At 35.7% G+C, this 27235-nt stretch overlaps 1 protein-coding gene and 1 pseudogene across 2 annotated transcripts in view; both read right to left on the bottom strand.

The window, feature by feature from the left end:
• The window catches only part of CEP290 (centrosomal protein 290), a 119846-nt gene that overhangs the window by 74117 nt on the left and 18494 nt on the right, over positions 1–27235 (bottom strand). The window contains exons 11-24 of the mRNA XM_081081463.1: positions 23635–23757; positions 22360–22483; positions 16741–16913; positions 15640–15802; positions 14013–14113; positions 13853–13940; positions 12729–12841; positions 11804–12553; positions 11484–11576; positions 11114–11198; positions 10234–10376; positions 7066–7230; positions 6622–6771; positions 4074–4189 (exon numbers count right to left, since the gene is read on the bottom strand). Of these exons, the coding sequence (XP_080937589.1) occupies positions 4074–4189; positions 6622–6771; positions 7066–7230; positions 10234–10376; positions 11114–11198; positions 11484–11576; positions 11804–12553; positions 12729–12841; positions 13853–13940; positions 14013–14113; positions 15640–15802; positions 16741–16913; positions 22360–22483; positions 23635–23757 (2387 nt within the window). The remainder of the gene's footprint in view (positions 1–4073; positions 4190–6621; positions 6772–7065; positions 7231–10233; positions 10377–11113; positions 11199–11483; positions 11577–11803; positions 12554–12728; positions 12842–13852; positions 13941–14012; positions 14114–15639; positions 15803–16740; positions 16914–22359; positions 22484–23634; positions 23758–27235) is intronic.
• Positions 17382–18419, bottom strand: LOC308512127 (farnesyl pyrophosphate synthase-like; annotated as a pseudogene). The gene has a single exon. The product of its transcript is annotated as a farnesyl pyrophosphate synthase-like (transcript).

Here is a 27235-nt window from a genome sequence, read left to right as displayed (position 1 = left end):
TCAATATAATGAAAGCCTAATATGCAAACTGTCCCCTCAACTGGGAGTTTGCTTGCTATGACATGTGCTGACCACCAGGGAGCGGCATGGAACACGGCGGGCGTCGGCGATGTGGAGCTGGCAGCAGGTGGCAGTGGATACTCTGCTGGCCTCAATGGGCCCCAATGAGAGCAGGACCATGGTGGGATGGTGGAGCAGGTGAACAAGCGCCCTGCCAATAGCCCTGCAGACAGCGACCAGTGGTGGTGGCGGGGGGGGGGGGGGGGGGGAGTAGGGCCCAGGTGCTGCCCAGGACCCAAAGGTCAGCTGGGACCTGCCCTTCCATACCACACGCTCCCACTTCAATTGCCAGCCAGGCCTAGGGACCACACCAGTGCATGAATTTCGTGAACTGGGCCTCTAGTTGTTGAAAAAACTCTCACCAAAGTAAGAATAGAGGGGTCATATCTCAACATAATAAAGGTCATATATGGCAAACCTACAGCCAACATCATACTCAATGGACAAAAACTAAAACCATTTCCCCTAAGAATAGGAACAAGACAGAGATGTTCACTTTTACCACTTTTATTCGACATCGTACCGAAAGTCCTACACACACTAATCAGAAAAGAAAAGAAAAAGAAGAAAAGACATCCAAACTGGAAAGGTGGTGTAAAACTGTCATTATTCATAGATGACATGATATTATACATAGAAAACCTTAGAAACTCCATCAAAACTTACTAGATTTAATAAATGAATTCGGTAATGTAGCAGATACAAATTTAACATCCAGAAATCGATGGCATTTTTATACATTAATAATGAACTTTCAGAAACAGAAACTAAAAAAAAATCCCATTTACCATTGTAAAAAAAAAAATTAAGATACTTAGTAATAAACTTAACTAGGAGGTAAAACACCTCTAGTAAGAAAACTATAGATTGTTTAAAAAAATGGAAGAAGACATAAACAAGTGGAAGAATATACTGTGTTCATGGACTGGTAGAATTAGTATCATTAAAATGTCCATACTTCCCAAAGCAATCTATAGATCCAATGAAATTCCTATCAAAATACCAATGAGATATTTCACAGATCTAGAACAAATACTCCAAATATTCATATGGAAAAAAAAAATAGCCACAGCAATCTTGAGAAAGAGGAACAAAGTTGAAGGGATCACAATACCAGATATCACATTATACTAAAAAGCCACTGTAATCAAAACAGCCTGGTACTGGAGTAAGAAAAGGCATATAGATCAATGGAACAGAACAGAGATCCCAGAAATTGACCCAAGCCATTATGCTCAGTTAATATTTGACAAAGAAGGCAAGAGCATAAAATGGAGTAAAGACAGTCTCTTTCAATAAATGGTGTTGGAAAAACTGGACAGATACATGCAAAAAAAATTAAACTAGACCACCAACTTACACCATACACAATAATAAATTCAAATTGGATAAAATACTTAAATGTAAATCATGAAACCATAAAAATTCTAGAAGAAAATATAAGCAGCAAAATAACAAACATCTCAAATAGCAGAATTTTCACTGATACAATGAGTAGGGCAAAAGAAACAAAGGAAAAAATAAACAAATGGGACTACATGAAACTAAAAAGCTTCTGCACAGCAAAAGAAACAAGCATCAAAATAAAAACGGAACCCACTGTATGGGAGAACATATTTTCCAATGATATATCTGATAAGGAGTTAATTTCCAAAATTTATAAAGTACTCATACAACTCAAAAAAGGAAGACAAACAACCCAATTAAAAAATAAGCAGAGGACCTGAGAATAGACACTTCTCTAAAGAGGACATATAAATGGCAAAGAGACATATGAAAAATGTCCAACGTCACTAATTAGTAGAGAGATGCACATTAAAATGACAATGAGGTACCATCTTACACCTGCCAGAATGACTATCATTAACACATTAACACAAGTGCTGGCGAGGATGTGGATAAAAAGGAACCCTAGTACACTGCTGGTGGGAATGCAAACTGGTACAACCACTATTGAAAACAGTATGGAGTTTCCTCAAAAAATTAAAAATGGAACTGCCATTTGACCCAATAATTCCACGTCTAGGAATCTATCCTAAGAAGCCAGAAACACCAATCAGAAAGAATGCATGTACCCCTATGTTCATAGCAGTATTATTTACAACTAGAGGCCCACTGCACGAAATTCATGCAGGTGGGGGGGTGGTCCCTCAGCTCAACCCGCACCCTCTCCAATCCGGGAGCCCTCAGGGGATGTCCTACTGATGGCTTAGGCCCACTCCCTGTGGTTCTCTGCTCTCTGCAGGGCTTGCCTGCTCCACATCACGGCGATAGGCAAGCAGGCCCTGCTGGGTGCTGCCTGTATGCCATGCTTGCCTGCCCGCACGTCGCCATGGCAACGGCCAAGCAGGCCCTGCTGAGTGCTGCCTCTGGGCCACGCTTGCCTGCTCGTGGGTCACTGCAGCTACAGGCAACAGGCCCTACTGTCTGCTGTCAAGCTGCACGGCTGAACCCGCCTCAGGGCGGGTCGGCTGCGCCACCCACCCTGAAGTTGCCAGTCTGGCCCTGCCTGGCTCCCCGGGCCCCGCAGCAGCCGCAGCCACTGCAGATCCAACTCCGCCTCTCTCTCCAGCCCTTGAAGCAGCCTCAGTGGCTGCTGACCAGACCTTCCTCCAGTGCAGGCCCCTGCCACCCCACCCCCGATGCTGCGTGCACAGCCTTCTCCTGTCCAGTCGATACGTTATGGCATCCCAGTTAATTAGCATATTTCTCTATTTTAGATAGATAGATAGATAGATAGATAGATAGATAGATAGCTAGCTAGCTAGCTAGCTAGCTAGCTCTGGAAACAGCCCAAGTGCCCATCAGTAGATGAAAGGATAAAAATGCTATGGTACATTTACACCATGGAACAATATGCATCTGTAAAAAAGAAGGCTCTCTTTCCCTTTGAGACAGCATGGAAGAACCTGGAAAGTATTATGCTAAGCAAAATAAGCCAGCCAGAGAAAAACAAGTATCATGTGATCTCACTTATATGTGGAATCTTCTGAACAAAATAGACCCAGAGACATTAACGCCTGCAACAGACTGACCAATTTCAGAGGGAAGGGGGTGAGGGTTGGGAAGAGATTAACCAAAGAACTTATATGTATATATGCATAGCTCATGGACAGATAATAGTACAGGGAAGGCCTGGGGAGGGGGTAGGTGTAGGGTGGAGGGAGTTAATGGGGAGAGAAAAGGGGACATCTGCAATACTTTCAACAATAAAGATAAATTTTAAAAAATAAAAAAGATGTGTTAGACACTGTTGCATAACCAAGAGATATTCCAAAGTCACCTGCAATCAGCTTGGCATAAACTAATTATGCTGTCATTCTGTCTGACACTGACATGTTTAAGACTTAGCTCATTAGCCCAATTCTGGCTAATAAGATCTAAATCACAGTCTGCAAGAGTCTCTGGAAAAAAAATTTTATCAAAAAATAAAAAGTTGTGTGGAAAAAAATGCCCCTCTTCTTCAATGGGCGAAATAGTTCTATCTTCCTTGTACTCCTGTATCTATTTTATAACGTCAGTAGGAGAGAATATGACCTACCTATAATTAGCTATAATTAGCTATGGGTTTCTTATTAGATCAGATAATAATCACCCTTAGAGTTTAAATCACCTTTCATCAAGTATTCTAATTACTACTAAAATTTTTTTTTCTATTGATATAAATGGGTTGGCAGAGATAAGAAACACATTAGTCCCCTATGAAAATATGAATGATGATGGTGATGATAAAAAATGATGCCAATAGCTGACACAAAATGTTCATATGTGCCATGACATTTACAAAAATCTCATATCTGACCATTTTCATATAACTCACCTGTTTCAGAACACTCCATGAAAAAGGTATTATTATCACAGAATTTTACAGATACTAAACTGACACAGATAAAGTGGAGTGGGAGAGGCAGGAGGGAAAGGTAAACAAAATATGTAAATTTCTTATATATTCTGTTCATTATTAACATGAATATGCTGCGATTACGTTTATAAAATGTTGCCAACACTTATACCTTAGATATTCTTTATATAATAAGCTTTGTTGATGACGAATTACTGCAAATTTTCTGTTATACTCTTCAAGAGAATCTTCTAAATCCTTTAACTTATTTTCTTTATATTCTAGTTCCTAAAAATGGGTTTAGAAATAAGAATGTGAAAAACATCAGAATACATTTTAAATCTGAAGGTAGAAATTTATATTCTGGCAAGAGTACAGAGAACTATATAAAGGAGAAAAATCACCTTAAGTAACACAGATCATTTCTATGATTATTTTTAATATCTTTGTTTAAGGCATAAGGAATGAGACAATATATATAAAAGAGAAGTATTATAAAACAGGTAAAACTAATTTTATCATATATGATAGTTACAGTAACCACACCAATTATCAGATGCAGTAGTTGTATACTTACCTTTAGTCACTCAGTCCCACATACCCTTTCATGAACATCCTATATAATAAAAGGCTATTATGCAAATTGTCCCCTTGGGAGTTTGACTGCTCGCTATGACATGGGCTGACCACCAGTGGACAGCGCGGAATAAAGGTCCCAGCCAACAGCCAGAGGGGCCCGATTGGCCCAGATCGCTGGCCAGGCCTAGGGACCCTTCCCGTGCACAATTTCATGCACTGGGCCTCTAGTATTCTATATAATAAAACCCTAATATGCAAATCAACTGAACGGCGGAACGACCAGTTGCTATGACACACATTGACCATCAGGAGGCAGACATTCAACACAGGATCTGTCCCCTGATAGTCAGTGTTCTCCCACGGGAGAGTGCCGCTCAGCCAGAAGCCAGGTGAGCGGGCGTAAGCTGGCAGGTGGACATCCCCCGAGGGGTCCCAGACTGCGAGAGGGCGCAGGCTGGGCTGAAGGACCCCCCAACCCCTTAGTGCACAACTGTTGTGCACTGGGCCTCTAGTGTGTGTATATATATATATGTTTCTCCACTTGAATTATCCTAACTAATTCTTTTCAAAGATGAAGAAACTGAGACTTAGAAGATTAAGTAACTTACTCAACATTAAATCTCATTATCAGTACCTTTAGCAACCATTTCCTAATCATTAATGCTGAGTTTGGCGCCAGGTACCTTAAATATATGTACATGCAACACTGTAGGTCATGTCTGTCTGACTCCAAAGGCCTTGCTACTTCCCTCACTCTATGCTGTTTTAGGATTTAAGTCCAATTACCTGTTTTACCACTTTGAAAAGGTTTTCAGATTCCCAATCAGAGGTCTCTCTCTATGCTACCACAGTGCTTCTCGTGTTTTTTTATATAAAGACTAGAGTCTCAGTGAACGAAATTCATGCACAGGTAGGGTCCCTAGGCCTGGCCAGTGATCATGGCCGATCGGGGCCTTCCTTCTCCGGCTGCTGGCTGCTGGCCGGGGCCTACATTAAAAGTAATGTATAATACTAAATATACAGTGATGTTCTAAGTACTTAAGGTTGTTGCTCCCTAAGGTAACATATAAATTCCAATATCCAGAAAAAGATTCATTAATGTAACTTCCAAATATAAAAATAAGAATTTGATCATCTTAACTCAAGTATATTCAGACATGGATTATCTAGGAAAGGAAAACAGAAGTGCTTATAATAAAAAATATATTCTCACTTATTTTGAACTCATTTTTGTAATTATACTGTAATGTATGTAATGTTATGGGTCATCACACTTCAAATGAAATAATGAAAAGCATCCTTCGTGAGGCCATTCATAATGACCACGATATAGATGGCAAAACTGAGAAACAGAGGGCAAGCAGTCCACAATCTAATTTGCTGATGGATTAACTAACACTTTACAGAGTAAAAGAAAAAAAATAAATAAAAGAGAATTTATTTTTCTTCTTCTTGCAGTTAAAAAAAAGGGAGTAATTTTAACCATCATACTAAAAAGCAGTGTCAGACTTTATTCACTTCAATTGCTTTTCTAACCAGCAATAAACAAAAGTGCCCATGTTAGCCCTGGCCAGATGGCTCTTTTGGTTGGAGCATTATCCCATATATCAAAAGACTGTGGGTTCGTTTTCCAGTCAGGGCACATATCTATGTTGAGTGTTTGATCCCAGGTTGGGGTGTATACAGGAGGCAACCAATTGATGTCTCTCTCTGTGTCTCTCTGTATCTCTCTGTATCTCTCTCTCTCTCTCTCTCTCTCTCTCTCTCTCTCTCTCTCTCTCTCTCCTCTTCCTTCCTCTCTTTTAAAAAACATATCCTTAGGTGAGGATAAAAAAAAATAATAAAATAAATACATAAATAAAAATGCTCACTTCATTTATACATTACTAGGTTAGAGCAGCTGTATATTATTCCAACTGTCAATCATATATTTTATATAAATAATATCCAGTGAACAAGGCGTGTCAGTATGCTTCTCATGCAGATAAATGGAATAAATTAATTTTATCCATAACATTCCATCTAACATCAAAATCCATTCAAATATATCTCTGTTAATATGTTAAGAACTCAAAAAATATGTGAAGACTAAATTGAAAAACATACTATCAATTGTTATTCAGATATAAAAATTTCAGTACCTGTAAAATATGTATTAAATATTCATTCAGAGAATTAATAATATTGGCACTAGATGGTGCTATTCCATCAGGTAAGTCTACTCCTTTAAAAACAACATTTGATCCTTCTGATTTCCGTAAAAGACTGGTTTCTTTTTCAAGATGATCAATCTGGAAACCAAGAGTTCAGGAATGAGAATCACATCTCTTATACCAAAAGGAAGACAAATTTAAAAGCAGTAACTGAATATTTTTTTAAAGTAGATATATGAATACCTTGTTATATTATAAGACACTTATTTTTCCACTTAATTTTATAAGAAAAACCCAAACAGGTGTTTTCTTAATGATAAAATAATTAATTCAAGGGGCATTTTCTAATAGTCATTTTTTAAAAAATTACAAGTTTCATATTAGACCTATGTTCAGTGCTTAACATTATCTTTTATTTGATAAAATTCTCACCTTTAAATTTGCTTTTGCCAACTGCTGAGAATAATTTATAGCCTCCTTCCGAGCTTCCCTGAGCTCCTGTCTTAATTCTTCATTCCTACCAGTAAATTGGTCAACTTGGGTTTTCAAATGGAGATTGGCATCAAAGATACCTTCTGCATTCTTTGATTCCATTGCCTAATAGATTTAGGTTATATTTCAGAAATGTGAAAAAAACATTAAAATCATAGTTTAAAAATCTACTTTTAAATAAAATTCACATTTAAGCATTTTACTATTCCCACTGCCATGTATAATAACAAAATAAGCCAAATCTGTTTCTCATTAATGAATTTAAGTTTATAAAACTATTTTAACTTACAACAGTATTACCAAGTTTAGTAACTACTTTATTATAAAAATTAGCAAACATCTAGCTAACCTTAGTAGACTGGTAGCCTAGTAAATCAACTGAATAGGAACAGGATGACAAGGGTTCATATCTTAACCAATCTCTTACTAGCCTGGCAAGTGACTTAAATTCTTTATACTTTAGTTTCCTTATCTCTAAAGAAGAGTAAATAATATTAGCTCTGTCAACTTCACAATATTGGCAGTCATAATGAGATATACATGAAAATACTTTGAAACTATGGAGCACCTGAATTTAAAGCATGAGCAAAGAAATGAAAGTTACTACATCCAATTAAGTGAATTTTCCATTGCTTTCTCTCCACAGTACACATGGTAACAAAGGCAAAGTATGATAACATAGTATTATCCAAGAGTGCTAGAGTGCTAGGTAAGCAAAAGTAATATGTCAAAATATTAGAATATCAAAGCACCTTCATTGTCCTAATTCTCCAACTATCAAAAATCTAAACACACACACACACACACACACACACACACACACACAAACATTATGACTTTAAAAGAACTATGTGGAAGAAACCTGTTAAATGCAAAGTAAAGCTTCAAAAGTGAAGGCTGAAGACAAAGTGGTAGGATGAGTAAAACCAAATGTAATCTTATACTCAGGAAGGTGAACTAGTGTTGAACTCTGGGCAGCAGATTTATAAAAGGAAGCCTTTACACTAAGAGCTCAGAGAAGGACATGTAAAGTAACAAGATATACTAATTCAAAGGGATACCAGGAAGACAGAAATAGGCAGAAGGGGATTTCTGACAGACAACAAAATAAGTCTAGTTAGTTCTGTTGCTAAGAAATAGCACCATCCTGTCTACATGGTCTTTTGGTAAAATAATACTAAATTAGATAGTGATTCAGGGCACTGAAAAAAAAACAAAAACAAAAACCTGTAACAATAGAAAGTGAACTGACGTGCATAAACCAGAATTATCTGATCTCAAGATTCTGAAGATTTCTTACAAGGAGGTATTATTAGGTTATTTGTGAGTTTTAGACAGGGATATATTTCAGAAAAAAAGAATGACAATCCAGAATAAATGCAGATAAAAACCTAGGGAAGCAGTGGCTGTAGGAAGGCCAGGGACTATGAATTGAAATAGAAGTAAAAATTTGCTAGTCTATTCATTTACTAAATAGTTTCCCTTGGAGAATAAAGTTTGATCTGAGATATAATACTAGTAGTGGGCAGCATAATAGACAAAAGATAGAATCATTTTAGACATTCAAAATAGCAGAGGCAAAAGAAAAGTCAGAATGAGTAACACATAGAAGGAATCAAATTGTTCTCATAACTTATGTCAAATGGTTTTCTTGCCTCAGGAAGTTTTCATCATCTATCTCTCTCTCCTAATAATATAATGTCATTAAAAAAAGTATTCAACTATTGACTGGTCATTATTAAAAAAACAATTCAATGAATAATGAGGTGTTTTTAATATTTAAATCAACCACAAATTTGGGAAACAACATAAATGTGGTCAGATTACATAAACAACATAGTAAAAATCTAAATATAAAATGCATATTTTATTAAAGTTTATCTAATATCATTAATACTGTGAAACTTTTTAAGTCCTTATATGGTAAATATAAATAGAATATTACTTGATGGCTAAAATATTTCCTGTAGCAATGCTTAATTCTTTATATATTTAAAATATTCTTACTACAATCTATTACACTTCTAGTTTTGTGGCATAAGATCCTAACAGACCTACTCTCCCACATTTAACAAGTAAATACAAAAACGATTACTTAAAGGTTCTAGAAAATAAACAAAAGCAAACATATTTTGGAGAGGACTTGTTACTTTAAAAACGGCAATAGCCAGGAGTGATTTGCCATTTTTAAAGCTTTCCTCTGAGGGCAGCCTGCAGTTACTTTCTGGCCTAGAAAACCAGAGGTCAGAGCCAGCCTAAAGCCACACAAAAGAAAAAAGCTAGCAAAAGGGATTTTCAAATTCTGTGTAAAAACTATGCCAGGTCTAAGGTTGACTGTTGAGGCAAAAGAATGGAGTTGACAGAGGCAAGTATCAGTGAACCTAAAGAAAAAGCAATAGCAACTACACAACCGGGAGAAGAAAAAAATAACAAATTAGGAAAAAAATGAACCAGCTTCAGGGACCTCTCTGGACATCAACAGGTCTAAAATGTTTCACTGGGGCTCTGGATGGTGTGGCTCAGTTGGTGGGAATGTCGTCCCAGACACCAAAAAGTGGCGGGTTCTATTTCTAGTCAAGGCATATACCCAAGCTGAGGTGAGGGTTCGATCCCTGGTCCAGGCACATTCAGGAGGTAGCCAATCGATGTTTCTTTGTTTCTTTCTCCTTTCCTCTCTAAAATAATTTTTTTTTAAATTAAAGAACATACTCTCTCTTATAAAAAAATATAAAGTGTTTCAGTGGAATTCCAGAGAGAATCATACAGAAAAAAAGTAATTAAAGAAATTAGTGGTAGAAAACTTCCTAATTGTGGTAAATAACATTAAGAAAACAGATTCAAGAAGCTCAGCAAATACCGAACAAGATACATATACATATATACAAATGTGTGTGCATACACACAGGCACATTATAGTCAAACTGGTAAAAAACAAATATAAAGTTTTGAAAGCAGCCTGAGAAAAAAAATACACATTACATACAGGCAACAATGACTCAGCTGACAGCAAATGTCATCAGAAACTGTCTAGACTAGTAGACAGTGAACAATATCATTAAAGTTGATGAAACAACAAAATGAAACCATTAATATAAAAACATAACTTACATTAACTAGTCTTTCAAGACTAGGAATTATTAGAGATGTTTCTCCTCCATTAACATCAGGATCTTTCTGCATTTCCTTAATAGCTTGCAATATTTCTCTCATACCTCCTTCAAGTTGTTTATTTTCTTCAACTAATTCTTTCACTATAATGACATATGTTTCTCATTGAATGAATAAATTTTACACCATTTGCACTATTCTATATCGATGACAAGTAGCTCACGTATAGGAAAAATAACTCATTTGTAAAATGCAAATAAATATACAAAAAAAGTTCAACTATAAATCCAATGTGTGAATAGTTGAGCTAAATGATATACATATTGAAATTATATACATATCTCATAGTTCAAAGAAATAAATCATAAGCATATTTGCCTTCACTTTATTAAATTTTTTAAAAATTTGTTTACTTTCATTAAAGAATAAAACAGAAAAATTAGTTATTTATAATCACAAAAATATTCAGACTAAGAACATTCTCAGACTATGAATATAGCAGAGCAAACCAAATGGATAAAAGAGAGAAACTAACGTCTATACCAGGGATGGGCAAACTTTTTTACTCCAGGGCCACAATGGGTTCTTAAACTGGACCGGAGGGCCGGAACAAAAGCATGGATGGAGTGTTTGTGTGAACTAATATAAATTCAAAGTAAACACCATTACATAGAAGGGTACGGTCTTTTTTTTTTTTTTTTAGTTTTATTCATTTCAAACGGGCCGCGGGCCGTAGTTTGCCCACGGCTGGTCTATACCTTATAGAGGTAATTAAGACTAAAACAGATTAGAAAACAGAATGTATTAAAGTCCTTTCAGATCCATGATTTTCAGTATAAGATAAATAGGTAAAGAAAAATAAGAGATAATAGTAACTTACATTTACTCTGAAATTTGGCTATTATTGTTTTACTTCTTTCTAAATCTCTTTCTTTTTCAATTAGTTCTCTTGAAAGAAATTCACACTGAACAAAACATAAATAAAATTATTTTTTTTTTACAAAATATCACAATAGTTTAGTTTTGAACTTTTAACAAAGTTTGGTTGAGGTTTAACACACCAAATACAAGTTATAGAGACATAATAGCAGTCATAAAAGTAAAATCTAAATGATAAAACAGACGGTGATCCTCTTCCCATCTTCTCCCTTCTCTGCCCTCCCCACCCATACCCATGGCAAAAAGCAAACAGATATAATGAAGGTTTTTGTCTTTAGTACCACAATCAACTGTTTTAATATTCACACTACCTGTTTTGCCTGGCTTCTATGACGTTCAAGCTCTATTTCTGCATTTCTACTCTGTGCTTCCTTGATCAATAAATCCTGTGCTATGACTTCATTCTAAAGAAATATTTAATAAATTAGGCAAGTTGATAAGTTCCTATCAAATGTACTGCATTTTTAGATTTTAAAAAAATAGAATGTGCATAAATTAATGCTAATGTTCAAACATTAAAAAAATCTTATTGTAATTACTACTTACAGAACTTTGTTAGAAAAGAAATTAAAAAAAAAAAAAGAGTTAATAAAAAAGCAATCCCAGGAATGCAATTTGGAGGAAAGCTCACCTCAGATCTAAGAAATATTAGTTCTCTCCATAGCTGTTCTGTAACATTTTCAACTGGATCTACCTGAGATAATTCTGATTGTGCAGTAACATGCACAGGATCTGGAAGATTAACTTCAAGTTTACTTTTCAAAATCTCTGCCTGTAAGGGTACTTCACTTTTTCTTTTATCTTCTTTCAAACTATCAGCACATTTTATTTGGGAATGAACCCGCTCATCTTCTGGTGCTGCTACTCGTGAATTATCCATGTCAGCTTTATTATCATGAATTTGTGGACAAAATATTGCAGATTTTTGCCTAAGTGATAACTTCCACATTAAGTCAGAAGCTGTTGATAAGGCTTGTAAAGACAAATTGCTTTCTTGTGTGAAACTTGTCTTCTCAGGTGCTTGATGGCTTTCTGACACTTTCTTCAGAGAGTCATCAGAAGAAGAGTATAGGAAGTTGTTTATTTCTTCATGACTCTCCCTACTAAAGGCACTGACTAACGATTGTAGACATGGTGCTTTAAAAATCTCCCTTATTGTAATAGACTCTGGAGGTGTATTATCATTTACTTGTGTAGATGAGGAATGTCTAGTTAAAGAGACAAAAGGATCCACTTCACTCGCTACACTATGATCAACTTCTGATAACATTCTTGGTAATGATCCTACAGTCATGTTCTCTTCTGACTCTTTCTGGTAAGATTCTGGAAGACTGATTGATGCTCTCCTATGCAGCAGCTCTACTTTATCTGAACTCCTAATCTGTATTCAGAATAAATAATGTCTCATTAATCAACCTTTGAATCAACAGATTAAGAAAACATTTTTTAATTTAACAACTATAAAAAAATAGCAATGTCTAAAATGAGATAATAGAGCAAAAATTAAAGAACTGACAATTTTCTTTATTTTCTCTGTCATAGCAAATACTGTTTACCTTTGAATGTGCTGCATTCATATTATCAAGGCTCATGAAATCAAATTTTCTTTCTCCCATTCTATTTTCTTGAGAAAAGTTTTCTGTTAGGTTCAGGTCCTCAACTATTAAGCCTACATATAAAAAATATAACAAATTAGACATAGAAATAACTCTCCTATTATTTTAATACTTTCACTCTTTAAAACTAGAATCAAGTTTTAACTCACAAATGATAGAATAATTATTTCTAAAATCCCTGATAAACATGTAGCCTATACAACCTTCTCATTTAATTCACTTTTAACAAGATATTAGTATGAGAAACTAATATATACTGAATCCTCTCTATCATTCCTATCCGTTCTATATATAGTTAAAAACACATGTAACTCTTTGTAATACTTTAAGCAATAAAACAAAATTAAAAAAAAGAAAGTAGACAAAAATCTTGAATAATGAGAAAACTGGTTAATATACTAATAAATTATGAAGTTTTGCCCTTCTAGAAATTTTTTGATGTACTATAGGAACTAAAATGCTAAAAAAAAAAATACAAAACAAAAAAATGTATTACTCATAGGTATTTATGAACTTAGTTAAAAACAAATTTCTTTTCTGTGGTCTTCAAAAGCTATAAGACACTTAACCAACTGTTCTCTTTATATCATGTAAGATAAACAAACAAAAAATGCTAATTTTTATTCAACAAAACATTATACAGTAAATAATGTCTAAAAAGTTTTCAATACATAACTCTCTTAAAAAAAGAAAAAATATTATCAGTAACATATTAACATAAAAATTACTGTTTTATCATTACTAATCACAACTTACTGGTATTGTCTACAAATTAATACAAACTTCACTGTAAACTTTCAGAAGTTCACGATGCTGAAAGTTTGTTTTTTATTCACTTGTTTTGTTGGTTTTTGTTTTGTTTATTTGTTTGCCAGTTCCATACTTAGGACTGAACCCAATGACACTCATTTATATAATCTTAATCAGGCCATTATTTCCATTTACTAAACTTGTAGCAGAACCACAGTAATATAGAGATGACATTTTTAACATACAGAAAATTTCAGATACAGACAATTCATTTTCCAATGATTTTTTTAAAGGTTTGAAATAACTGAGTATACCTGAAGTTGCAGTTCTTTTTCCTTTTTCTTGAGCCATTTGGCGGATTTTTTTTTTCAGGTCAAGTCGTTCTTCCTCTAAACTTTCAATCTATAAAGTAAAAATGATTAGTATTTTTCTTTAGCTCAACAAGAAAAATAACCAATTGACTACTGCACTTGCCTCTTTCAAAAGAATCTGGTTTTCGGCTCGGTACTGATGCTGTTTTAAACTTTTGCTATTTCTAAATTCAGTTAAATCAATCATTGTCTTCGGTTCAAGGCCTAAAATAGAAAGTAATGTGATTAAAACCTTATCAACATTCAAATGAACTACAAAAGGTTCATATAGCAGCTAGTTATTATCAAGCAACTTGTTATAATTTATTAAGTCAGCATCACTACAGAAGAGGGTATATTTTGTGCAAGAACTTTCCTGATGTTTGAACTATAACCCTCCAAGTTTAAATTTTGTCACAATTATTGATGAAAATCCTGACAAAAAATATTTAGGATCTATCTTGTCTATGTTTGCCTGTCAGTGAGGTACTATAAATGTAGTAATTAACATAATTAAGTCATAGGGATAAAACTGTATAACTATATATATTTTGGCTTGTTGTCAGGGATATATTAAAATCAACCCAAATAAAGAGTTAGTGCAGTGCCTGGCACATAGTAGTCATTATTTAATATCAATATCAAGAATATTGGCTGCTCTGCTTGTGGAGCAGCCGCTCTCTGTCTCAGTGCTTCACTAATACACTCTCTTTCGTATATTATCATGACTAATCTGGTGCTTCCAGTGTGCATGTCTCATAACTTTCTATTACTTAAGCAGCTATGTTCTGAAAACCAGACATTAAGACTGTCTCAAATAATTACAACCAAGTTTTGCAGCCTTTACAGTACAGAAAATCTGCTGTTTTGACAGCTATCTGGATGGCTCAGTCAACTTTAGGAACTTCCAGATCGAAGCTGGCTATCAAGTGATAAGTCATCTATCAGAAGTGTAACTTGAGGTCCTAGCACAACTCTGGGTCCTAGTCAGACACATTTTTACAGATAAATCGTCTGTATAAAATATTTACTTTTCTTTCCTCTAGATAACAGTTTTTACAGATGATCACGTTAATTCTAAGAAAGCATTAACTGGTATTTACCAAGTAAAATAAAATCATTATTTAGATCTTTATTTTCATTTTAAAGTAGCAATTTAGATTGGAATGGCAAAACATTAAAACTGGTAATATTCACTAATAAGGTATTTATTGAAATCAATATATAACTTCTGAAGCTATATTTCTTCTTAGAATCAATAGTAACCTTAAAATACTCAACCGAAGAAAAACTTAAGCAGTCTAAATTATAAAAGTCAAGTACTTAAAAGTCTTAAAAAGGTTTATATAGTATTTCTAAATGTCCTCAAGAATTCTTATGAAACAAAGGCATCTTACAAACTGACATGGGTCACATAGACATTACTCTGATTGAAAAAAATTAAAGGGTTCACTTTTAATATGTGGTATTAACTTAACAGACTTTCATTTTTAGACCAGCAGTTATTACTGAGGAGATCCTGGCCTGCACAGAGCAGTGCTCCAGGCCCGCCCCCCACCATCCCAGCCCTACCAAATCCCCAATCCCACGTCAATCAGAGTAGCTCCACTTTTATTTGTTTTAAACATTTTTATAAAAGAATGTATTTTTTTAAGACAACTATTTAAAAATAATAAACAATCAAAAAGGAAAACTGAAAATGACTTGACAATTAGGATTGAGCAAAATACATATCTTAAAAGATGACTCACCCACACGCTCTCTAAGTGCCTCATTTTCATCGAGGAAATCATTGATCTTCATCTCAAGTTTATTGATTTCCTTTGTCAATCCTTCAATCTCTCGATCTCTTATTTTAATTTGGTTTTTACAATTCTTTATTTCAATAACAGCATCTTCTAAACCATATACTCCCTAAAAAATACCCATCTAATTTAAATATAACATGATTTATTTGGAATAAATTATTAAACTCATGAATTTATTTTCTTATTAAGTCTGTGGGAAAGTGCACATATACCTAAGGTTTGCATCATTAAACTGTGTTTTTTATTGTGCTTTATAAAAAAAAAAGTCCAATAATGATGACAGAAAATGGAAGAGTTGAAACTTCTCAAAACAGCACCCTAATGGCAAAGTGACTCAGAATAGTACATTAAAAGGATTCACAAAACATAAAAAATAAATACTAAGGGTCAATCGGCAATACCATTACAATATGTAAATCATTTCTTGCCTTACTTAGTGGTAATCAGATTTTAAAATATTGAAAAAAAGTACAAAGTCAGGCTGTGTTGCCATGGTAGGCAATAAAACAGTCCTTGTTATAACTTTTATCAAACAAACCAGGTGTCACATCTACATGGTGGCATACTGACACAGATTACAAAGAACCTAACCTTGCTGCCTCACCAAAGCTGATTATCTGGCAAATGGTTTGAAAATAATTCTCCTGCCAAAAAGTAAATGCTACTCAAAAGTTTGAATACTTTAATATAAATTGATTAGGATAATCTTTTTTAAAAAATATATATTTTATTGATTTTCTACAGAGAGGAAGGGAGAAGGATAGAGAGCCAGAAACATAGATGAGAAACATCGATCAGCTGCCTCCTGCACACTCCCCACTGGGGATGTGCCTGTAACCAAGGTACATGCCTTTGACCAGAATCGAGCCCGGGACCCCTGAGTCCACAGGCCGATGCTCTATCCACTGAGCCAAACCTGTCAGGGCAGGATAATCTTTATTATATTTCTGAAATGCTTTTAGATGGTATGCAGTAAATGGCATAGGACAGTTTAACTGTGTCAAGAAAAATTCTAAACTTGATTGACAAGATAAGAATACATACAGATTCATAATCTTTTAATCGCTTCAGAGTCTCAACTAGTTCCTTATCCTTTTCCTTAGCATCAGCCTCAGCCAGTTCAGCTGTTCTCTCAGCCTCTTTAGTCTTCTCTTCTAAAATGTGAACCTTAGATTGCATTTTCATATAATGAGTCTGTTGAGAAAGTGTTGAAGCACCTACAAGGTACAAGTGAAAATCATAAATGAGTTGAATTGATTACTCATTCCTTTAAATCACTGATTCCAATATAGGTGCAGAAAAAGTGATATATCACTAAAAAAGCCCTTTTAATATCACAATTTCTTATTTATAAAATAAAGCTCTAATTTGGTTGTATTAATAAAACAAACTAAAAAAATAAAGTTCAATAAAATCTCAGCTGAAGGGTTATGGATTGTAAAAGATTGCAAAACACTGCTATACAAAGAATGATCACTATGCGAAGACTGCTAACATTTTTCTAATATTTAACCTCTCTTTGTCCACTGTAATAAACTATGGAATTTTAGCTGGACATATGACCACATAACTAATGCGATACAGACAGAAAAGCCATGTGCACATTTCAAGAAATGGGTGGGTTTTTTTTAGGATTTACTGTCTTTTATTGAGAGCATCCCCTCCCCGCCTTTGCAGTCTCTAGATCACTCTTTCCTCTTATAGATCTTGTGTGTTAGCCTCAGGAAGACGGCTGGGGGCAGGGTTGCAGAGCACTGCTTGATGAGACCCACAAAGTGGCTGTAACTGCATGAACAGAGCCTGCAGATTGCAGCTCCTCATAGAGTGCCTTCATCTGGGCCACCTTCTCAGCCTCTTTCTGCCCATAATTCCGCTGCCTTATCTGGCGGTGTTCCAAAGAGGCCCGTCGCAGACACTGAACCGCAGCCAGCTGCATCTGTTGTCCTGGATGTCAATGCCAATCTTGTGTGTCACACTAGAGTCCCCAAAGAGGTCAAGGTAGTCATCCTTAATGTGAAAGAGCTCTCCCATCTCCAGCAGGAACTTCTTGGCATTGGCATGTTCCTTCTCTTCTCAATGCCCACCATATACATGGCAGCCACTACAAGAAGGCAGAGTAGAAAGCTAACTTATACTTAACAACAGATTTGTACCTCTTTTCAGTGAATATGCCAATACCCATGTTGCCCTGCAGTGCTGTGATGAAGTCCAGGCTCTGTCCAATCTCAGCCTGATAGGAACTCTACAGAAAGAGCTTGATTAGGTTCGAGTAATAGGCTGACCCAGCAGAACTTCAGCAGTTGGTAGATACATGCTTCCGTAAGCATAGCATGACGGATGACATCCAGGCCTATGCCTGGCTTCTGATACCAGCAGATCTAGCCCCTGTCAGGTGAGGGATGAATCCATAATGTTGTCTGACACCAGAAAGAAAGCCTGGAGCAGTTCCACACACCAGCCCACAATTATGCCTCCTGGAGACTATGAGCATCCTGCTTTCTGAGTTCCACCAGGTCCTGGAGTGTTATGAGTACCGTCACATCCTGCTGGTACTTACCTTCAATTACATTGTACTCCAGGACCTCCTTGAGCCAGGCAATAGCATCTCTTGTATCTGGGTGCCCCATGCCACCCTCAGTTAATACCCTGACAATCTGGGATAAGTGCTGGATGAAATTCTGCTTTTTTTGGTCAAAAACATCCAACTTCTGGTCTCCATTCATTCTGTTCCTGGATGCTGGTCAAGAAATGCTTTTAAAGGAAAGAAGTGAATCTTTCTTTTCTCTTTCCTCCCTCCTGGCAGCTGGAATATATGCATTGAGGCTGAAACTCACACGGTCTTCTCAGGACACGAGATGGAAACCAGATGTCAAGATAGGCAAAGTATACAGACTATCTGATATCTGATTTGTGCAGTTATCACACTAACCCTCAACTAGTTGCCTCAATTTTGTTTATATCATGAAAACAGAGATTTCTATCCTGCTTAAACCATTGTTACATTTGATATTTCTGTCACCTGCAGCTAAACTTAAACCTAACTAATAGCTAAAAAAACTCACTACTTTATTATCTTAACAAACTAGACCAAAATATAGTATTCCTATCATTGTAAAATTTATTGACACAAATAATTCTTATACTCATCCATAATAAACATCTACTGATTTATTGGGTATATACTTACGTATTGGTATTGGACTAGTGTGGGAGATCACTTTTGTATAAGAAATGAGCCCTGCCCTAACCGGTTTGGCTCAGTGGATAGAGCGTCGGCCTGCGGATTGAAGGGTCCCAGGTTCGATTCCAATCAAGGGCATGTACCTTGGTTGCGGGCACATTCCCAGTAGTGTGTGTGCAGGAGGCAGCTGATCAATGTTTCTCTCTCATCGATGTTTCTAACTCTCTATCTCTCTCCCTTCCTCTCTGTAAAAAATCAATAAAATATATTTTTTAAAAAAAAAAAAAGGAGCCCTGTTCTCTGGAGTGAATAGCCTAGCCTTAGAAGGAGACTGTGACAGAGGCTGAGTGGTCCCCAATATCCATTCTCCCTTTCTTCCACAAGGCCCTCCATAACATTTACCTGCCTATACTTCAGTATGTGCTCTTTGCCTCTTTGCCCTTCTTCCTTCATCTTGCTGTCTGAAACGTGGATGTGACACTAAAGCTCCATTTCAAATAAGGCAGATGAGGGCAACACCCCTGTGCAATGGTCTTGATTTAGGTATTTCCTAATTCCAATGCACAAATGAGGAATACATTTCTATCTTGATTTTGTTACTATTTTTCTGATCTGTTTCTGACAGCTAAACCTAATCCTAACCAATGAAAGGGGAAAGACCATTAGCTGTCATATTTACAAGTTGATCAAGATATAGAGTATACTCCAATACACACATCTGTGGGCTTTAGAGGTCAAATGCTGTGACTGACTGAGGTGTCATTAGATAAGACCTCTTCCTTATTCAACAGCAGAGATCAATTGCCATTTCTCCTGTTGGCTGGAATATGTAACACCCATAATATCAGTCATCCTTTTAAAGCACTTTAAACTACCGTCAAAGTAGAATTCTACTACATACATAATACACACACATATAGAAATATGTATATCAAGTGGGTCTTGATGTTGCTCAACAATCACACTACATTTTCCTAGTCTGTTCATTCTTGCACATGACCATTTCATATTTCCTCTTTTTATTCTCTCCTCAAACTTCTAATACATATTCTCCTATCCCCACTTTCAGCTGAAAACCTTGCTTCCTGTTTACTGAGAAAACAGAAGCAATCAGAGAAATTCTGCAAGTTCTCACTGAAACGTGGAGTTCGGGGTGCAGACTTCTTCTGTCAGTTTCTGCCCTACAAAGTTTGAATAAATTTGTGTACAAAAACGCTTCTTTAATAAAAAATGTAGAAGTTTATTGGAAGCAGATACAAACTCCAAATGGGAAAGGCTTGCTTTCTTCCTCTTTCATGGGAAAAAATCCAAAATTTGAATCTGTAATTTATAATTTGTTGAGTCTTTTTGTCTCTGAGTTCCTATAGGCTGTAGTTTTTTGTCTGAGGTATTTATTATGTATTCTGAAGACCATTCTTTTCCTTATTGTGTCTCTTCCACCATGGAACCTTAGTCTTGTAATAAGTTTTCACGATACCCATTTTCATGTTGTTGTTTTTTTGGTTATTTTATTTGTTCTGGTTGGAGTTATTTTAGACCACCCTATGGCTTCCTTTCAGTTGTCCTAGCCAGAGATGTTTTATTACCCCTTAGGTCAGGGCTGTTTTAGATCTAACTTATGGCTGTTTTAGTTGTTCAGGCCAGAAATGCCTCCATCCTTCTTGGACCCTGCCCCCCTTCTTGTCTTAAGCTAGTTGACCCTTTTCATCACCATCAAGGCCAATCAGGGGTGGTGCGGGCCAGGGGGAGGGGCCACGGGCAGGGCAGTAGGTTGGCCGGCCCCACCACCTGGTGGAACTCCCAGGCGAGGGGACAATTTGCATATTAGCCTTTTATTATTTAGGATTATTGCAATAGTTTTATAACAGGTCTCCCTGATTCTGTCCTTACCCCCCCCTATACTCTTAGGCAGACACAGCCTAAGTCAAATTATATCACTTCTTTCTTCAGAAACTTTCTTTAGTGTCCCTTCTCACTTAAAAAAAAGCCAAAGTCTTTACAATGAACTTTAAGGCTCCATATGATATGACTCCTGACTATTTTTTTTTTTATTTCTTATATATTTTTTTTATTGATTTTTTTACAGAGAGGAAAGGAGAGAGATAGAGTCAGAAACATCGATGAGAGAGAAACATCGATCAGCTGCCTCCTGCACATCTCCTACTGGGGATGTGCCCACAACCCAGGTACATGCCCTTGACTGGAATCGAACCCGGGACCTTTCAGTCCGCAGGCCGATGCTCTATTCACTGAGCCAAACCGGCTTCGGCAACTCCTGACTATTGATTTCTGATCTCTTCACCAACTACTGCCCACTTGGCACTCTGCTCCAGTCACAAAAGCTTGTTGTTCCTCAAACATACCTGGTACACTCCTGCTTCAGCACCTTTGCACTTATATCCACTACTTAGGTGACATTTACATAGCTCACTTCCTAACTCCCTTTAAGTTTTTGTTCAGTTATCACACCAACCACACCACCAACCACAATCACCATTCTATCACTGACAGTTACATGCACACACATAGGCTCACCCATTAGCTCTCCTTTGTGCCTGTTTCTTTTATCTTCAGGATTATAATAAACTAGAGGCCCGGTGCACGAATTCGTGCACTGGTGGGGTCCCTCGGCCTGGCTGCTGATCGGGCCAATCGGGGCTGATCGGGGCCGGCCAGCCAGGGGGGAGGGAATGTGGGAGGTTTGCCGGCCATGGGAGTTTGGCTGTGGAAGCACACTGATCTCCAGGGGGCAGCTCCTGCATTGAGCATCTGCCCCCTGGTGGTGGTCAGTGCATCATCATAGTGACCAGTCGTTCGTTCGACTGGTCATACCGGTCACTTAGGCTTTTATATAGATAGATATATCATAAACTTACTGTGAATAGTTTGCATTACTGTGCTCTGATATATCTATGGTATGCAGTACTGTGGAAGTAGAAGACCACTGACGTTTTACAGGCTTATGTTCAGAGGGCTTAATGTGTTAAACAAGGTAGTATGACCCAGGATAGGAAGAATACGATAAGACATTAAGTTGGGTAAGATTAATTCAAATGTTGACAAGTCAAATTACCCTGAAAACTAGGTGCAATGCTGCTACATTGATCAAAACTTTATTGTCTTCCATTTTATATTAATTATTAAAAGGGGTTTTAAATAAAAAAAATCAATTATATCACCATTTTCATTTCTTTCATTCAGCCAACCTAGTAATAAAGGTTAATGTGATTTTCATTAGAGAAAAATTATAGAAAACATCAGCATGATTTACAAATTGAAACACTAGGAGGATATGTAAAGTACTTAATGATATCCCATACAATTATAATATATTATATTATATTAATATAATAATATAATAAAATTCATATAGAGAAAAAGCAATAATATATCTATTGACATGACATGATTTTATTTTTTAAAAATATTTTAAAATGTGATGGTATATTAAATAATGATATACTTATAAAATATTATATTACCTTTGTTTCTTTGGAGCTCATTTTTCAAATCTTCAATAATAAACGTATTTTTTTCCATTTCCTTTGTATATTGTTCTACTTGCTCAGTGAGCATCTTAATATGACTGTCTCGTTCTTGTATACCCTATAAAATATTTTTTAATATTACATATTATCTTTTCATCAATATTAACATACATTTTTAAAGTAGGAAAAAAGGTAGGTCTTGCCAGCCAATGGGCTCAGTGGTTGAGTATTGACCCATGAACCAAGAAGTCACCAGATTGATTCCAGGTCACGGCACATGCCCGGGTTGAGGGCTCAATCCCCAGTAGGGGCATGTGTGCAATAGGCAGCTTAACCATGTTTCTATTTCTCTCCCTCTCCCTTCCTCTTTCTCTAAAAGTCAATAAAACATATTTTTAAAAAGAAATTCTTAAAATAAAAAGGTAGGTCTTGTTTTTTTATTAAGACTAGAATATATTTTTTATGGGTCAAAACATGCCTTTTACTATCTTATATATCTCAATTGCACTATACAACATTAAGTACAATGCTGTCATTCTAATAACTTAAAGACGATTTAATGACTAACACTCCAGCAAACAGGAATTCTAGAACTCTAATATTTGTAGCTTCTTAGGGTTCCTTTTATGTTACTTTTCCCCATCATCCACCCAATTCCATCTTTTTTACCATTTTGTATGTTTGTGTTTAGCCCTGTGCATCCTCACTTACTTAACTTAGCTTTTAACCCTGCAGAACTCAAAATCATTGTCCCCTGAAATTGTTATTCACCAAATAGTTCCAAAATTTCCTTCTCTTTTGAATTATGACTATAGAGCACTGAAAATGAGTGTGAATTCTTTCTCTACAAATACATTTGTACTAAAACTAGAAATCCTTATGTAGTACAGTCTTATAACCACACTTTTAGCCTATTTCACATTGTACAGGATATTTCAGCACTAAAATACAATATAATAAACTTTAATAACAGAGTATTAAGATGTTTTAAACTTCTAAAAGTTTTTAATAGTTTCATATTAAATAATTCCAAAATCAAAACAATGGATATATTATCTATATAAATGCAGAAAAGTACACAAAATAATTATATTCCCAACTCAAAACTTAATTCTAAATTTTTTGTGGGACTGGATGGTATAAGAAACTTCAAGAGACTTTATTATATATCCAATAGTGCAAGCCACTATAATTGGCACTGGTGATATAATGACAGTGCAAGGTTTCATCGCCAACTTTAATAAAACAGATTGATAAACCAAATTTTACCTGTTGTAGAGCCATAACATTACTTTTATCAGAATCAAGCTGGGCATTTTTCAGTTTCTCCCTTAGGTTATGTAACATTTGCTGATATTCAATAATTTCATCATCTTTAGAAGACAAAATTAACTGGAAATAAATGAAAAAGGACCTGTTAAGTAAGAGAAAAACGAACAAACCATTTCTCAATTATGATAAATACTCTAATATATACCATCAGGAGATTTAAAAAAAATACAGGAAATACAATTCTTTGAAGTGAAAAAGTATCAACTGTTGAGTAATCATTGTTCCTTTTGTGTGTACAACTTGAATTTCAAATAGGAAATGATTCAAAAATACATAGTGTGGTTTTTGCTATTCTAGAAATTGATTCTCTAAACAATCTCAAACTTTCAAAACCCATTCCTAAAACAAGAAGTTACAAATACTTCCATGTACTACAAAAAGTTTTGTACAACTAATCTTTTTTTTAACATATATATTTTATTGATTTCAGAGAGGAAGGGAGAAGGAGAAGGAGAGAAGCATTAATGACGAGAGAGAATCACTAATTGGCTGCCTTCTGCATGCCCCACACTGGGGATTGAGCCTGCAACCCGGGCATGGGCCCTGACAGGGAATTGACAGTGATCTCCTGGTTCATAGGTCGACACTCAACCACTGCCACACCAGCCAGGCAGTATAACTAATCTTTTTGAAGGAAACATTAAAGTACCACTGAGAAGCATAAAATACCTTGAATGAATGAAAGGTATCTTATAGTGTTGTATGAAAGGAGAGGTTAGCCCTCCCCATGACAAGGATGGAAAAGATGCTCGGGCATGACAACCTGCATAGGATTAAGGCATTGCCACCTACTTCACAGCAGCTAACCTTTGTTTTTTAATATTGTATTGCGTATTTGAAAATAGTTAGGAGAGTGGATCTTGAAAGTTTTCATCACACAAACAAACTGTAACTATATAGTGATGGGTGTTAACTGAATTTATTGCAGTGATGATCATTCTCCTATATATACAAATATGAAATCATTACACTGTGCACTTGAAATAATGTTATGTTATGTCAATTACACCTCAATTTAAAAAAAAAAAAAAAGAATCTTGCCAAAACCGGTTTGGCTCAGTGGATGGAGCATCGGCCTGCGGACTGAAAGGTCCCAGGTTCGATTCCGGTCAAGGGCGTGTACCTGGGTTGCGGGCACATCCCCAGTAGGAGATGTGCAGGAGGCAGCTGATCGATGTTTCTCTCTCATCAATGTTTCTGACTCTCTCTCTCTCTCCCTTCCTCTCTGTAAAAAATCAATAAAATATATTTTAAAAAAATAAAAATAAAAAAATAAAAAATAAAAAATAAAAAAAAAGAATCTTGTGTTCTTTGCTAGTAGGACCAAATATCAACAGCAATCTATAAATTCATTTATAAATTGAATACATACACAATAAAATAACAAATATTTTTTTAAAACTATTTCTAGCCTAGCCAGTTTGGCTCAGTGAATAGAGCATCGGCCCATAGACTGAAGGGTCTGAATTTGATTCTGGTCAAGGGCACATACCCCGGTTGCAGGCTCGATCCCTGGCCCTGGTTGGGGCGTGTGCAGGAAGCAACTAATCAATGTGTCTCTCTCACACCAATGTTTCTCTCTCTGTGTCTCTCCCCTCCTTTCCACTATCTCTAAAAATCAATGGAAAAATATTCTTGGGTGAGGATTAACTGCTGGGGGCCAGCCCCAGCGGGTCCAGGGGTTCCCAAAGGTGTGGACGGAGTTGGCGAAGAATGTTTCACACGGAGACAGCATTCAGAACTCTCTAGCTTTCCTTAGTCTCCATGGATCTTCCCTCTGCCTGGCTGAGGCCAGAGAGAAAAGATCCCAAGGCAAGCTGAGCCTTTATTTTTATAGTGAGAGGTAAACATTGTAGTGGTTACCAAAGTTACACTGTTCTTGTGAGTTTCACTTGTTTACACCATGGTTATACTTCCTGCACTTCCTCAGCCCCTTAGCTTCCCAGATAAGATCTAGGGAGTGTTATAAGGTCAAGCCTATTAAGCTAAGAAGACTGTGCCCTCTAAGCTGGGAATTGTTTGTGACTTTGCCCACAGGTCAGTCAGAGGCTTAACCCTATATCAGCTCCCTACAGATTAACCAAAAAAAATATATGTATAGACACACATATATATAAAATTTGTATTAAAAAACACATTTATAGGGAAGAGTCTAAAAATAGAAAAATGCGAACAGCTTTTTCCAAATATTTACACATAACAATAATTAAAACAAGTGTACATGGTTAAAAATAGATCAATCGATATAAAAAAAGGAAGTACTAAAATAAATTCAAATTGAACAGGAGTTTGTTGTAATAAAAATGGAACCATATTTTAGTAGGAGAATGATAAAATATTCAATAAATTATGTTTGGACAACACTAGCTCTAAGTGCATACATATCTCATTTTTTATACCAAAATGAATTACATATACTTCAAAGATCTAAATGTAAAAAATGTAAGTAAAAGATACTAGAATACGAGGAAATAATTTTATATTCAGAATCCTTTCTAATTATGATATAATGGCCAAAGCCATAAAATATACAACTATATAATGCATAAAAAATATTTCATAGCAAAAAAATACCATAAGCCCACCCAGGGATGCCAAAAAAAAAAAAAAAAAATACCATAAGCCAAAACACAAATGACAAACTGAAAGAATATAGTTGCAAAGTGTATCACAATTATACTTGTATCAATTTATTCTATAGATATAGATTTTCAAAATAATGAATATACAAAGATATTTCATTAAAATAGTTTCCAACAGGAAAAATTGGAAACCTCCTAAATATTACACTAAGAAAAATGACACAGCCATTAAAAAGAACAATGCAATATTATATGCACTAATATAATGTTTCTTAAAAAGCAGCCTGGCCTGTGTTGCTCAGTGGTTGAGTAGACCCATGAACCAGGAGGTCACAGTTCAATTCCCAGTCAGGGCACAGGCCTGGGTTGTGGGCTTGATCCTTGCTGGGGGGCGTGCAGCCAATCAATGATTCTCTCTCATCATTAATGTTTTTCTTTCTCTCTCCCTCTCCCTTCCTCTTTCTGAAATCAATTAAAAAAACATTAAAATATCTATTTATGAAAATTTTTTAAAATACTAAGCAAAAAGATATGTACTAAGAGGGTGGGCTAGAAAGAGTCAATGGGGAAAAAGCAGATGTATGTAATACCTTTAACAATAAAGATTTTAAAAAAAAAATATTTGAACAAAAAAAAGATACTAAGGAAAAACAAAGTACAAAAGAATACACATGCTACCATCTCTCCTCCCAAAATTAAATATGGTAAAAACAACTTTTTTTCCCTAGGGATTGGTAAATTATGCCTCACAAGTCAAATCTGGCCTGCTACCTATTTTTGTAAAGATGTATTAGTACTTTGCTCATTCATTTATGTATTGTCTACAACTGCTTTCACGCTATAATAGCAGAGTTGAGTAATGATACCAAAGACCAAATGGTCTAAAATATTTATTCCCTGGTCTTTTACAGGTTTATTGTCCTCTAATTGATTCTATAGGACTCATTTGCCTTTGT

The sequence above is a fragment of the Myotis nattereri genome, assembly GCF_964212035.1.
Source record: "Myotis nattereri genome assembly, chromosome: 2".
Classification (NCBI taxonomy): Eukaryota; Metazoa; Chordata; class Mammalia; order Chiroptera; family Vespertilionidae; genus Myotis; species Myotis nattereri.
The sequence above is the reverse complement of the archived record's forward strand: the minus strand, read 5'-3'. Positions and strand labels throughout refer to the sequence as shown.